This window comes from Rasamsonia byssochlamydoides (assembly GCF_041956645.1).
Source record: "Rasamsonia byssochlamydoides strain NRRL 3658 unplaced genomic scaffold VTN77scaffold_58, whole genome shotgun sequence".
Taxonomy (NCBI): Eukaryota; Fungi; Ascomycota; class Eurotiomycetes; order Eurotiales; family Trichocomaceae; genus Rasamsonia; species Rasamsonia byssochlamydoides.
In genome coordinates this window covers 180,409-193,427 of record NW_027192441.1, presented here as the reverse complement: position 1 = coordinate 193,427, position 13,019 = coordinate 180,409, and the positions used below count along the sequence as shown (strand labels likewise).

The 13,019-nt window shown below is 51.9% G+C and overlaps 4 protein-coding genes across 4 annotated transcripts; 2 read left to right on the top strand and 2 right to left on the bottom strand.

Moving 5' to 3' along the window:
* Window positions 1-4,476: 4,476 nt before the first annotated feature.
* Window positions 4,477-5,065, top strand: VTN77DRAFT_7210 (uncharacterized protein; the record flags this gene model as incomplete). Its single annotated transcript, XM_069423575.1, has 2 exons — window positions 4,477-4,503; window positions 4,622-5,065. 2 exons carry the CDS (start codon window positions 4,477-4,479, stop codon window positions 5,063-5,065), a joined length of 471 nt encoding a protein of 156 aa, XP_069275567.1.
* A 584-nt stretch (window positions 5,066-5,649) lies between these two features.
* On the bottom strand, window positions 5,650-7,129 carry VTN77DRAFT_7209 (uncharacterized protein; the record flags this gene model as incomplete). Its single annotated transcript, XM_069423573.1, has 7 exons — window positions 5,650-5,828; window positions 5,901-6,349; window positions 6,419-6,519; window positions 6,579-6,646; window positions 6,720-6,763; window positions 6,821-6,989; window positions 7,060-7,129. 7 exons carry the CDS (start codon window positions 7,127-7,129, stop codon window positions 5,650-5,652), a joined length of 1,080 nt encoding a protein of 359 aa, XP_069275566.1.
* Window positions 7,130-9,959: 2,830 nt separating this feature from the next.
* VTN77DRAFT_7208 (uncharacterized protein) lies at window positions 9,960-12,144 on the top strand (the record flags this gene model as incomplete). Its single annotated transcript, XM_069423572.1, has 3 exons — window positions 9,960-10,331; window positions 10,804-11,044; window positions 11,153-12,144. The coding sequence occupies 3 exons, from the start codon at window positions 9,960-9,962 to the stop codon at window positions 12,142-12,144; spliced, it is 1,605 nt and encodes a 534-aa protein (XP_069275565.1).
* A 225-nt stretch (window positions 12,145-12,369) lies between these two features.
* VTN77DRAFT_7207 (uncharacterized protein) lies at window positions 12,370-12,691 on the bottom strand (the record flags this gene model as incomplete). Its single annotated transcript, XM_069423571.1, has 2 exons — window positions 12,370-12,400; window positions 12,510-12,691. 2 exons carry the CDS (start codon window positions 12,689-12,691, stop codon window positions 12,370-12,372), a joined length of 213 nt encoding a protein of 70 aa, XP_069275564.1.
* Window positions 12,692-13,019: the final 328 nt, after the last annotated feature.

Genomic DNA, 13,019 nt, shown 5'->3' with positions numbered 1-13,019 from the left:
CCCTTCTGCTTTGCCTTCTTCTGCTTTGACCTCATCTGGTTTGGCATCTTCTGCTTTGCCCTCATCTTTACTCTCCGCTTTCTCCGCTTTCTCTGCTTCCTTTTCGGCGCTGGCAGCCTGCTCGTCCGCCGCCTGGTCAGCCGCCTTGTCGGCCTTCTGGTCGTCCGCTTCAGGCTTGGGCTTCTCAGCCTCTTCATCATCGTCGTACTTGCGGACCTTGGCGGCAATTTCTCCCAACAAACCAGTGGCCTGTTCGGGGTTCATTCTCGGTCGTCGGAGCTCGACCAGGCGAGGCTTCTCGTAGAGAACGTTCTCATCCTGCTCTGTCAGCTCCGGAAGATGGTCATCGCTATCTGAGTCGGCTACATGGCTCTTCTTGCGCGCAACCGAGCCCAATGTGCTGGTGGTCAAAGTGCGACGAGCTTCCTGGTCAAACTCCTCTTCGGCCAGGCCGAGACCTTCCATCTGCTCCCGGAGTTCTCGTAGACGGTCCGAAGGCCCTTCTATGTTCCAGATTTTACCCTCGAGCTTGAATTGCGTCTTTGTCCTCTCCAGTTGGCGCTCGAGTCGTTCTAGAAGCTTTTCACGATCCAAAATCCCTCTCATCTGGGCTGGATCGGTCTCGCCCAGCTTCGACTCTGCCTTCTTTGCGTTCGATGCCGCGATATCCTGCGCATCGCGGAGCATGAGATACAGTTCTCGCGTCTCCAACTCATTCCGCTGGAGTTCCTGGGCACGGAGGCGATGGACGTCGTTAAGTTCTGCCTTCAGGGTCTCGTTCTGCCGAGTTTGCAGCTCGATGATATTGGCCTGCTCCTCGATTTGTTTCTGTAGCTTCTTCACCAGACCATCGGCGCCCATTTCGATTTGGGCCTTCATTTCATCCCGTTCGGCAATGGCGGCCTCAGCCACTTGGCGGGCTTCGAGAGACTCATCAAAGGCGTGCCTAGCTTCTGCATCCGTGTGCAATCGATCCAACAGGCTCTGAACCGTGAAATTGAGCCCTTGTCGGAGATCGAGGTCGGGCAATCTGCGGTCCATGGCGACATAGGTGAGCATGGCGTCGACGAGCTGGAACATCCGTTCAACATCTTCCCCAGAGTTCTCGCGGATGAGGAGCAAGTGTTGCATGGCCGAGAGGAAGTAATCATGCGAGCGAGTACCCTGAATCTTGGAGACGATGGCGTCGGTGATCTGTAGGGCGTCACTCATATCCTTGACCTCCCCTTCGCCATCCTTGGTACTGCTGGTCTCCCGCTGCAGCAGGTCTTCATAATCGATAGCTTCATTCTCCCGGAAGTGCTCGATCTGCTTGTCAATCACGTCATACTGGAAGCTCTCCATCTTCGTCATGAGACGCTTGATACCACATGAGATGAACTGCGCTCGGATATGGCATCGCAGCTGCAAATCATCCTGCGGCTGGTCGATCAGCATGTTGACGAGCATCAAGGTAGCGACAGCGTATTCCATCAGCATGTTCTCCATGCCGATCCCTCCGCTGCGATATTCCTCACTGGCGCCCACCAAACTGCCCATCTTGCCTCGACCGTCGATGGTGACCTCGACAACGCGCATCCAGGCATCAAAACGTCCGGTCTCGCCTTGCTGGTTCTTGACATGGTCCAAAGCCTGCAAGACCTTCTGGTGACCCTGACCCTCGCCCCAATGGCACAGAAAGGTGAGAACCTCGCTGACCATCTTCCGGGTCTGCAGACGTGGCGACAGCAGCGAGCTGATGAGCGCCACGATCACCTGCTGGTGGGCCAGAGCATCGTCGGCGCCATACTTATTGTTCATCAAGGCTTTCAGACATTTGACAATGTCATATTCGCGTTCCAAGTCCTTCTCCGCCGAGTGGTTGTGGATCGACGGCGGGGTGGGAACCGAAGTTTTTCTTCGATTGATTTTCAGAAGCACGTTGGTGAGGGCGATTTGACCCTGAGCCTCGACAAACGCTTTCACCCAACTGAAGGTTTGCACGAGTTAGGCATCTACTTCGTACGTCAAGACAAGGAACGGGAAAGAAAGAAAAAAAAAACTCACCTAATGGGCTGCGTTCGTAGACTGACGCTCAGACTGGCCAGTTGCTTGGGGGTGATGGTATCGTCCATAACCTTCCTGACGTACCATTCCGGACTGCCCTCTTCCTCCGCTCGGCTCAGTAGAGTGCTAGGGGCATCGGGTCCATGAGCCTGCCTCGCGTTCTGTCGTCGCTTCTGCTCTCCTTGGAGTTCGGTGAGTCGGTCCTGATGGACGAGGGTCCACTTCTTGGATGCGGGATAGGCCAGCATCTGGCGTCTCGCCTGCTCCGGGAGATTTTGCCAGCCACGTTTCTGCATCAGCTCCAAGAACAGTTGGTCGACGATCCGATCATCCTTGGGGCGGGTCAGATATTGTTCGGGAGAGAGTGGGGAGGGGGAGGAAGAAGAAGCAGAAGTGGGCAGTTGCGAGGAAACGGGTTGCGGTTGAGAAGGCAGCCCGGAACCCTGCAGGTTGGTGGAGTAGCGGTTCATGTTGGGACCAGGGACTGCGGGGGTGCGATCCCCGGTAGAATGGGAGGTCGTGACGGTGCGGGAGGAATTGCTATCGGAGAAATAGGAGCCACGAGTGGCCGAGGACTGCGAGGAATGGATGCTGGCCTGGTCCAGCGAGTTTCGTGGGTTGGATGAAGAGTCAGTGGTCGACGACGAAGTGTGACTGAATCCTGTATTGGCTGACGAGCTGCCTGGCCTACCCCACTGTTGATATCTCGTGCCCCGGTCGCCCGTAGCGCTGCCGGCCATGGTTATATTGGACGCATGGGGCGGTGGTCGTGGGCCATTGAGATGGGAATGGCCATTCTGCACGGGTTTTGGAGGATCCCAGGCTGGATATTGGTGAAAGTCCGCACTGCTCTTGGCAAGATAGTTGGGAGAATTCTCGCGTCGCAACGGGGCTTCGTTCCTGGGCAGATAGTCGACGGGGATGGGTGATTTCGAGTCGGCCGGTAAGCTCTCAAAGGGGATTGAAGTGAGAACTCCAGCGGTCATGTTGATGCCAGCAACGAGATCATCGCCATCAATGGAGCTGATCGAGGTGGTCTTGCCATGCCGGCCAGAACGAGACCCATTCCCGGGGGAGCCTGGGAGATCTAGGCCTCCTCCAGACGGTGAACCATCATGGCGGTCCTCTCCTGGTCTCTCCTTGTGCAGTTTCCTCCCAAAGAACGACTTGCCGGCGGAGTTCTGTCTCGACCTGTCGGGCGCGGTCGTGGTGTTGGGCATCTTGTGGGCGGGCGTCGCTGAGGCGCCGAGTGCAGCAGCATGAGCGTGGAGAGTTACCGCTCGAGCGTCCTTCGACCGTGAGGCAGAGCCTTATGGTTCCTCTGGCTGTTGCTGACACTCTTGCAATGCCACAGTCCTCCCGGGGCGGGTGGTGATGATCCCGCTGGTCTCGATCGGATACCCGCAGCGGGAGCACCGCAGGGGAGAGCGGCAAGATGTTCAGTACTGATCCCTCCGGCACACTGGGCAGATCGATCGTCGCTCGATATGTGTATATCGATCGGGATCTGGTTCTGGACGGAGTTCGGACGTGTGGGAGTCGATGCGCCTTGCAAGGCGGATGTGATGAGCAAGGTGGAGAGCGATCGAGAACAGGTGCTTGTGCTTGTGCTTGTGTGACCCTGAGGAGTGCAGCAGGCTAGGAGCCGCCTGTTTGAGCGAATGTTCCGAAGCAGTTAGCTCCCCTCGACGGGCCAGTCACGTTGCCCGTGCGCGCCTTAGCTCCGATGGTCTGTTAGGGGCCGCGGCCAATCCCCAGCCTATCGCCGGGTCTTTGGCCAGGCACGCGTAGTGCGAAGAAGCCTGAGGTCAGGCAAGCGAACAAGAGAACCGGTTACAACTTGATACAGAAGACACAGTGTCTAGTTAGGTCGCAGAGAAATAAACTCGCGATATATCGATCATTCAGAGGTCAAATAACCGGTTGCTTTGTCCCGTTCTCCAGGTGGTAGGGGGCAGGTACTCCGTACAGTACAGTAAGATTTTGGTGAAACCGTCTTGCCCAGAAAGGAAGGCGGTCGCGGGCGGACATATGCTTATATTAAGTCCTTTGGTTAGGTAAGCACAATACGGATCATGACCCATATTCCAACCAATCAACGCTCCGGACATAACTACAGAGTAATTCCCGCTGGGTAACTTGACTGACGAGGCCAGACGTATCCATCCTGAGCACGACTCTTGGCTTCGAGAGTCATTTATGCAACGCAGATAACGTGCAGTCAGCATCATATCATAATCATCAATTTGCTTTTTTTTTTAAGATTTCTCGGAGTTGTTCTTCCGATGGTAAAAGACCATGATATGCTGCTTCTCGCATTGAGATAGGTAGGGGGCCGCGTAATACTGCTACTACCGCCTACTACTACGTCCGTACTCTGAGAGGATAGGGGAGCCCACAGCAGGATATAGTCCTGCGTCTTTGGAAGCCATGGGCTTCACTCTCAATCTAGCAAAGGTATGTTGATCATTTCAGAATATGTATTGTTGAGAACGATAGTATTGTCCACTTCCTCTTGCCTTGTCTGGAACGGCTTGAATAACGTCGAGCTGCGAGCTAAATGTCTTCCCGCCAGACTCTCATCATCCCCGCCCTCATCTCCCTCGCCCTCTACCTGCTCTTGTCCTACGTGATCGTTCCGTTCTTCCGACGATACCGTCAACGCTACGCGCAGTATCTCCCGCTACACAGCCTCTCCGCCCATACATCGTCCATCCGGGAACGGGCCGCCGATGCCCTGATGCATTTCTTTCTTCCGTCGTCGTGGCGGCGGAGATCTCGCGCGGGGGAAGACAACAACGACTCCATCAGCATCTATGACGAAGAAGGGGAGAATATGGTGGGCATGGACATGGACCCTGCACGACGGGAGGCACTGGAGAGACGGCGGAGTACCACGGGCGACACGCAGGTCCGCCTAAGCCGGGACCTGGAAGAGGGCTTCATGGATGATAGTGAGGACGAAGAGGAAGGGGAAGAGAATCGAGGGCGATCGTCGCAGTCGCAATCTCGACGATGATGAAAGTTTTTGATATATTATTAGCGGTTTTCCTTTTCTGTGCATCAGCATGGCGTTAGGGAAGGTCTAACTAGACCTGGTTTGCATGTTTTTTTTTCGTCTCTTCAGGCAGGTCAAAGTTGAATATATCGTCGCCGTCGTCATATAACTTGGAAGGGTCCACCCCGGTACTTGAATCGAAATATATGTCTTTCTTGCCCCCTTTCTGCTGATTGGTAAATCAGAAATTCAGCACCACAAAATCATCATCAACGAACGCTAAAACCTATATCACCTTTCTTGGTTACAAATGTCCAAGGAGAGAAAATAAGCGACTTGCTGCAAGTCAGCAGAAGCCACACCTCATCATGACTCACCAGCGAGGCGAATCTTACTGCAGCTGAACCAAAGAAGTCTAAAGCCGGCTTTGCCTCAGTGTCCGGGGCGAGTACTTTGGGTTCAGTTCAGCTGCGCTGGAGAGAGACTCGGCTTCGATCACGACGGAAAATGGGAGAAGCATCTACAGACTACCCCTGGTGGAGGAGAAGGAAGACCATGAAAAAAAGGGGACAGCATTCAATTCTATTTGTACAAGGTATTCATCATCATGACGGCCACACCACTTGGTCGAGATACCCAGTATTCTCGCCTGCATGACCAAGATACGGGTTTGACATCTCTTGCCTCATCTTCATTCTTGTGAATGCGACGTTGGAATCGATGTGCTGGACATCAGCCATGTTGCCGTCGGACGCACTCAAAAGAAATGGGTATTCTGCTGGTCCTGTTTCCTTTGGTCAGTTCACTTTCAATGTCATGTTAGTTGCAGCTGCAAACAACGACAGGCTTGACTCACCACAACTGACGTCTGGCACCATCGGATGATCGTATCCGACACCCACAGCCATGGCGTCGTGCGAAGGATAGTAGTCAAAATCCAAGGGACTTCCAACATTGGTAGTCATTGGAGTATCGCTCCGAGTCGTGTACGGTGTAGTGGCAAATGTCGTCGACGGCCACTCTTCTAAATCGAACCCTGAATTGAAGCAAGGAAGCGCTGATAGACATCTCTCGTCGTAAAGTGGTTCGAGTTGCGGTTCGAGAACGTTACCCATACTGAATGGGAAGATACCAGCTTGGCTGGTCGGCGACTCTGGTCTTTGTCGATGATACGGATGTGGAGACGCCGTTTCCGAGTTGGTCTGGGCTATTCTGGAAGGCTTGTTTTCCGGGTCTGCTTCACGGTCATGGGCGTGGTCACGGGCATGATCGCGTCTCTTGCTCCTTCGCATCAACTGTCTGTGTCTAGAGCGAGATGTTAGAACCAGGTTTTGTCCAACACAGTCAATTGTTCATCGGGTCGAGAGGAAATACCGATTTTTCGCATCAAGTCCGGTTCGTCCTGGGAAGTGGGTATCGACGATCTGCTTCCAGGATCGTCCGTATTGTCTGATGGCAAGTAGAAGGAGGCGATCCTATGAGAACTTCGTATTAGATTTGCTCAGCAGAATGACGAGATTATAAGATCGCTTACCTCCTCCTGCGTCCACGGACTGCGATCGATGCTTGGATCCAAGACGTCGTTCCAGCGCTTGAAGCACTCTGCGGTGTCTCAAGTAAGCACATGGTTCGAACCGACTATCTGTTTCCCACCGCTGCGGGAGAGGTAACCTACGGTCTCCGTTTCTGGTGCCAACCACCTGTGCCACACGCGCCCAGCTGATTACATCTCTGTCAGCGAATCTTGCCAAATGACGTTGTTGATGCATTACTCACTGTGTCCCATAACGACGAATGCCAGCCTTCAGCAGCTCATCTTCAGCGGGCGACCAAGCGCCAAGGTTCATGCTTGCTGCCACGCGGTAATGCCAGCGCTTCCGACAATCCTTGTTATTGCGGCCGGGAAGATAAGAGGCAATAACCCGCCAGTCGACTTTGTCTTTCTCTGTTGGCGAAATCTTAATTAGCTTGCAGTTCTGGTTACAATCTGTTGCAAATCCGGGGAAGATTCCTACCATACGCCTGGACCAGTGTCCTGAGAATGGCATCTTCTTCTAGACTCCATAGCCTTCGGGATTTGCTCATGGTGTCTGTCTGTTCTGCAAGCGATAACACGGTCTTGGCTGGGTGCTGTGATAGATGGTGGATATAGATGGGTGGATACAATTGAAGCGTGAAAGCTAGGACACTAACACCACCACGACGGGAAGCATCAATTATATACCTAGGTACTTACGAAATCATCCCGACTGGGGATGAACGTCATTGCATACATTCCCATTTTTAAAAATAAACTCTCCGCGTCAATTGGAAGACTGGCGCAGTGTCCAGACGGGGCCTTGGCCAGATGTTCCGTTAGTGTCTTTGCGAGGCGGCCGCTAACCCACAAACTGGAAAATGGAGACGACAAACGATTTGTGCTGTATGGAGTATTTGTTGAATGAAGCGACAGAGGCCAATAGAACACCTGGCCATGGCTTTAAGTGCTTATTGCCAGTGTGCAGTGATTTGTTTGTGTCTGGTTAACACGGTAGGGCTGAGCAATTGCACGGTGAACAACCGTCACTGCCTCCACCGCAGGAGCGGCCGACGGACTCTCTCCATTGGCAGGGCGCAGGCTGTCGTCAGAGTAAGCAGCCATTGTTTACTCTTATGCCACCGTCGTAATCCGTATTAATTAATTTCTTCTTCAAGCTGAAGGAGGAGGCGAAAAGAGTGCTCGCAAAAAGAAGCATCAATGAACTGCCGACCGGACACTCCGACGTTCAAATTAAGCATAGTCGTTTATTTATCCGCGTGGTTAACCCGCACTTTAAGGTTACGTGCTCTGGAGTCGTCCAAGGTTATCAGACCGTTGAGCGGGATTTGAATTAAGCTCTCCATCGTCACTGCCAAGTGCCAACGGTTGACCAGAACGTCCAGACCGGAAGTCATCACGACGATCTGATTAGTTTACATCTTTCCCGTCCACTGCGTTGGACAGACACTATGCCGGAAAAATCCATAGCGGATGAAGAGGGAATTCCTACCTTGGTAGTTAGCTGGATGATCGATCATCACGAGGCGAATATACTGGAAATGGATGCAGCACGGAATAAGCGCTAAGGAATAGTCCAGCGGGCCTATCCCGCTTACTACCTGCCTAGGCAGGTAATTAGTATGCGCTGTCTGGATGAATGCATCCGATAGCTTGGTCTCTCGGGCGAGTCACTCGAGTGGCTTTAACTCGGTGGCTGCTGCTGTGCAATCCGTCATGCTGGGTCCATCATCCATCATACCGGTGTCAGGGGCTGAATTCATTGCAGACGTAGACAAGCCAGCTGAATGCGATGGAGGAGGCGCGTGCCCTCCGTATTAGGCAGGTGGTTAGTTAGTCATGTTGACTAATCAAGGAGGGGAGCGACATGCCTGACTGGGATACCGACACCTTGGGTCACAGCAGGGGCTTAATTATTTTAGTGATCGTGTCTGTCTGAGTAAGATTGTCACGGCTAAAATAGATTCGAATCTCCTCTGTGGATTGTCACTGGTCTGAATTAATTAACGCCCCAGGTTTCCCTCCTCTACCTCCTCCCCCCAAATGCTGTGTAACCTTCTAGAAGGATTGAATTCTCCGAAGATGCAGTCCGAGAGAAGTGATCTCGCCCCATGGAATAACCGCTGTGCGAATCAATCTCTGTTCTTGTGCACTGCAAGAAAGGTGTGGGAGAACAGCACGGTGTAAAACGAGTCTTCCTCACCGACTATGACATGGTAGATGACGGTATCAACATGGTTGCAAAAAAAATTCTTACTCATAGGACCTGAACTTGGTAATCCACAGTAAGGGAGTTTTCTCTTTCTTCATTCTCTTTCCCCTGTGACATTCATGGTGCACCTATTACCTATACTTGTACTGTAATTGTAACTACCTAGGCAATCAATTGCCTGAGCCAGATACCTATCTATTCATCCATCTATCGATCTATCCCACGAGAAATAATGGAGGCCACTATAGGTATTTAATCTGAGCCATTAATATTGCCGTTTCCCATTGGAAATAACCTCCGTAGTATTCTATTAATTGCGGGAGGAGTCGTCACTTACCTAAGCATACCAGCCTGGCCCAGGATATAAATAGCCTTTCCTGTCCCGTCAATAATGATTCAGTGATGTAACGGGCCTGTGTACATAATGTTAGTATGTACTCCGTATAGTACATAACTGAGAGCCTGCTCTATTTATGGCACAGGCTAGTTAGAAATTCGTATTTCGTATCCACAGGTCAGGACAGGGTAGGGCAAGGAAGGGCGCATTTCCAATTCCAATTCCTATGCAATTACGTGTGTATCTAACCTGTTTCAACCACCAGCCCCAACGTTGCAACTACCTAGCTAGGTAATTAATCAATTAATAATGGCACATAACCATGGGCTCAATGTCTGTGGCAAATGCATTGCCTGTTTGTGCAAGTACTAAGCCCCCACCAAGCTACTTCACACAACCTATCTCAGAACAATCAACCTTTCCACACTTTCACTGTGCCATTAACAGAGTGGTAGCATGTTTCCCTGAGGCCTCACCAATCGCAATTGATTCATTTCGTTCGCGCATCTCACTGCATTCGGTTGGAGTCCTTCATGTCGGTAGGGAGAGGGACATGTTACACAGTACCAAGGGACCGGTTGCCTCTATCCAATGACAGGATTACCCTCGCCGGCCTGCTGCCTCGCCGCGAAAATTCGCCGTCGTCATGAATCCCGTTTTCCTCCTGCTTTTCCTCCTGCGGTTCTGGAGCTGTGGCCTTCTCCAGGCTATAGCAGCTCTATTCACGAAGAGTAGCCTAACCCCATAGGTATTCCGAGAAAGAAAAAGACCTGACGCAGGTATAGGACATGAGGTACCTAGGCAGACGCCATGTCACCGTATCCGGCACATGCCTACCATACCACCGCGGGATGCCTACACAAAGACTTCCTCCCGTGTCTCCGCCCGGTTGCCGGCGAAGACACCCGCTGTCTTGAGGGCAAATCCCAGATTGTCGACTTCCACCGACAAACCCGTTAGGAAGGCCCAACCCACGCAAACCACGAATCACCCTGCTCAAGGCGTCCCTCCATCCGGGAGAAGGCACGGCCCTTCTGCTCTCTCTAAACCTGCACCGCGACACGGAGACACTGACAAACGCCTCGACGAGCCCGGACGCACGGAGAAACCACTGCCAGCAAGTGACGGACGATGTCGACAAGCTGCTATCAACGGTGCTCGAACCAAGCCCACTGACAGAAACTGCACTTCAGCCACTACTGTCGGTTCCTGACCTAGGTCCGGAGTTGGACACGGATTCCGCGTCAGCTTGCGTCCAAGCAGGCTCCGTCCTACCACTTGCCAATCGACAGAATTGAGTTTTATTCAACCTAAGAATATTCCTGGCTTCAATGTTGTGGGTCGAACCACAGGAAGTACGACAGACCTAGCAAACATGGCATTTGTGACATCCTGTCCACCTGATGTTCCGCCAAAAAGCCGAATTCTGGCAGTATGTGGTATAACGGACTGGCACAACAATGCCAGCCCTAGAAAGGACGGATGGTTTTTCTCTGACTTCTACTTATTTCATCACTTACTGTCCCCGATGTGTGAGTCCATTGCATTTCCCTTATAGTTTCGAAACATGCTCACAGTACCGTGGACTGACCATTGGCGTGACTCCTCCTTAAGATGTTGCCACCCCCTCACAATGCTGGTTAACTAGTGAAGATACTGAGATACTGGTGAAGAAGTACACCGAGTATGCGCATGGGGACTCTAAGAGAGATAGAAGAATCGTGCTGGACAAAGATACCCTTCGACGAATCAATCAGGCAGGCAACCTGCGGGTTGTCTCACGTGCAGACCTTTTAGAGCGTTTTCTGAGGACGCTAGAAGAACAGGCTCAGTTAGCTGCCAATGCGCAAGAACATCTCATCGTCCTGGTCTTTGGACATGGGGATCCCGACACTTACGGCGTTTCCATCGGGGGTAAGGGGCACCCAGACAACGCCCCACAACTCCAAATAAACCAGGTTAAACGGTTACTCCCTATGGATGCTGCCGTAACCCTGTTTCTGACGTCGTGTTTTTCTGGAGGTTGGCTGGTGCAGCCGGATGTTGTTAAAAATAGTGGTCGACCACTCCTCAACACGACCGAGGTGGCAGCAGCTGGGCCTGAGCAGGAGACTCGCTCATGGCCAGTAAGCCGCAGCACCGGACGCGCGAGTGGTAGTACCATTGCGACTGCAATCTTGCAGTCCATCATTGCAATTGAAGAATCTGACATGGAAGCCCAAGAAATCCGCGAGCATCCAACATACATTCAGTTAGCCCTCTCAATCTTCAAAACTTTGAAGAAAATTGATCGGTTTGGAGAAGAGCAGATGATTCATTTTTCTGCACAGGACGATTCATGGGAAACACATTATCAGCAGCGCGTAGGTCTGCCGCTGACCAGTTTCAAGGAGCGCCGGGAATCTCTGCGTCCCATAGCGTCCAGTGATTATCAGAGTCCAGGTATTACCGCTCGCAATCCCGAAGGGACACTACGGAAAGTGGGAACCCGGCGGAAACGCCGACAGTTGAAGTTTCTGGCCAAGGAGTACCTTACATCGTATCCAGGATTGGATGAGCTTGCACCAAATCTGGCACTACATCAGGAGTTGCGCGCACTTCTTGGTGGTACGGAAAATTTTAATGCTGAGCAGCTCGAGCGACTGTACAACTGTGTCTCATATCGACTGTCGGCCTTACATGAGGCTGACGAAGTGCGACAGCACGTGGGCCTGCAGTTTGCAGGCATTTTCGACTACCGTGTTGAGGACTGGCGTCCAACGCAATGCCAACGGGAACTCCAGTCCCGGGTGCTGCACTTACTCCGGACCCAGAGGGTGTTGGACAAACCCCTTCCCGGGTCAGGATGGTCTTATCCTAAGCCCTGGCATTATCTAGCGATTGCACTTGTCAGGCCACCGACAAATCTATCTCGCCAAGATTCTATACCAGCTGCCACGACCTGTACTGGCATTGCGTGTCGACATACCTCTGGATTAGCCTGTCAAGCTAAGGGAAATGACGAAACTAGTTAAGTTGCGCTGTGACTGGACCAGGAAATTGTGAAGTTATTGACATTGTTGGTCTAGAAGAAACAAAGGCTGCAGAGAAGCAACAAAAGTTAGGGTAAGCCACACGCTAACTTAAATAGGTAAGTTATGGTCCATCTCCCCGCACAGGCCACATCATATCTCCATGCAGGCCCTCCTATTGGCCTCCTCGTCAAGTACAGACCATCACATTAATCATGATAGGCTAGATTACAGGATGGCTTCTCCAACCACATCGCAGCTAAGAATAGATCAGGTTACTCCCATCGTTTCCTATCCAGCCTCGTGAGCCTCAAAGTGCCCTGCCTAAGTTGATGTATCTTTTTTGGGCGTATTGGCCATGGACTTACCCGTGGTAGCTGCTGCCAGAGCTGGGGCTCTCTTCGCCGGCTACGGTCTGAAAGTAGCCATGCGCTTGGAATACTTTGGCGGCTTCTGCAGGACTAGGGACCACGATATAAAGATCGCCGCCTCTGAGTGTGGGGCAGCCATAATGGTTTAAGACGTTGTATCCCCAGACCTGACAAGGCATACAGGCCTGTAAGAGGTAGCGATGCCTGTAGCAAGGATGCAGTGGGAAGTCATCTTTGCGAAAATCTTAGCGGGATTCTTGAACCATAAAATAGCCTCATTGTCTATCAATAGAGTAAAGAGAAGTAATCGATTGTATGCCTGCTAACAAATAATCGGTGCTGAGTCCTTTTTATATCCTCATTTAGACTAGATCAGATTTATTACCGGTGATGCCTTTGCATGTGATTACAACATGACTGCGTGGTATGATGATTTTCAATGACGATGGGTGATGAACGCTCCTAATATTAGTTCTTCCAGGACAACCTTTCGTGAATCCATGGATG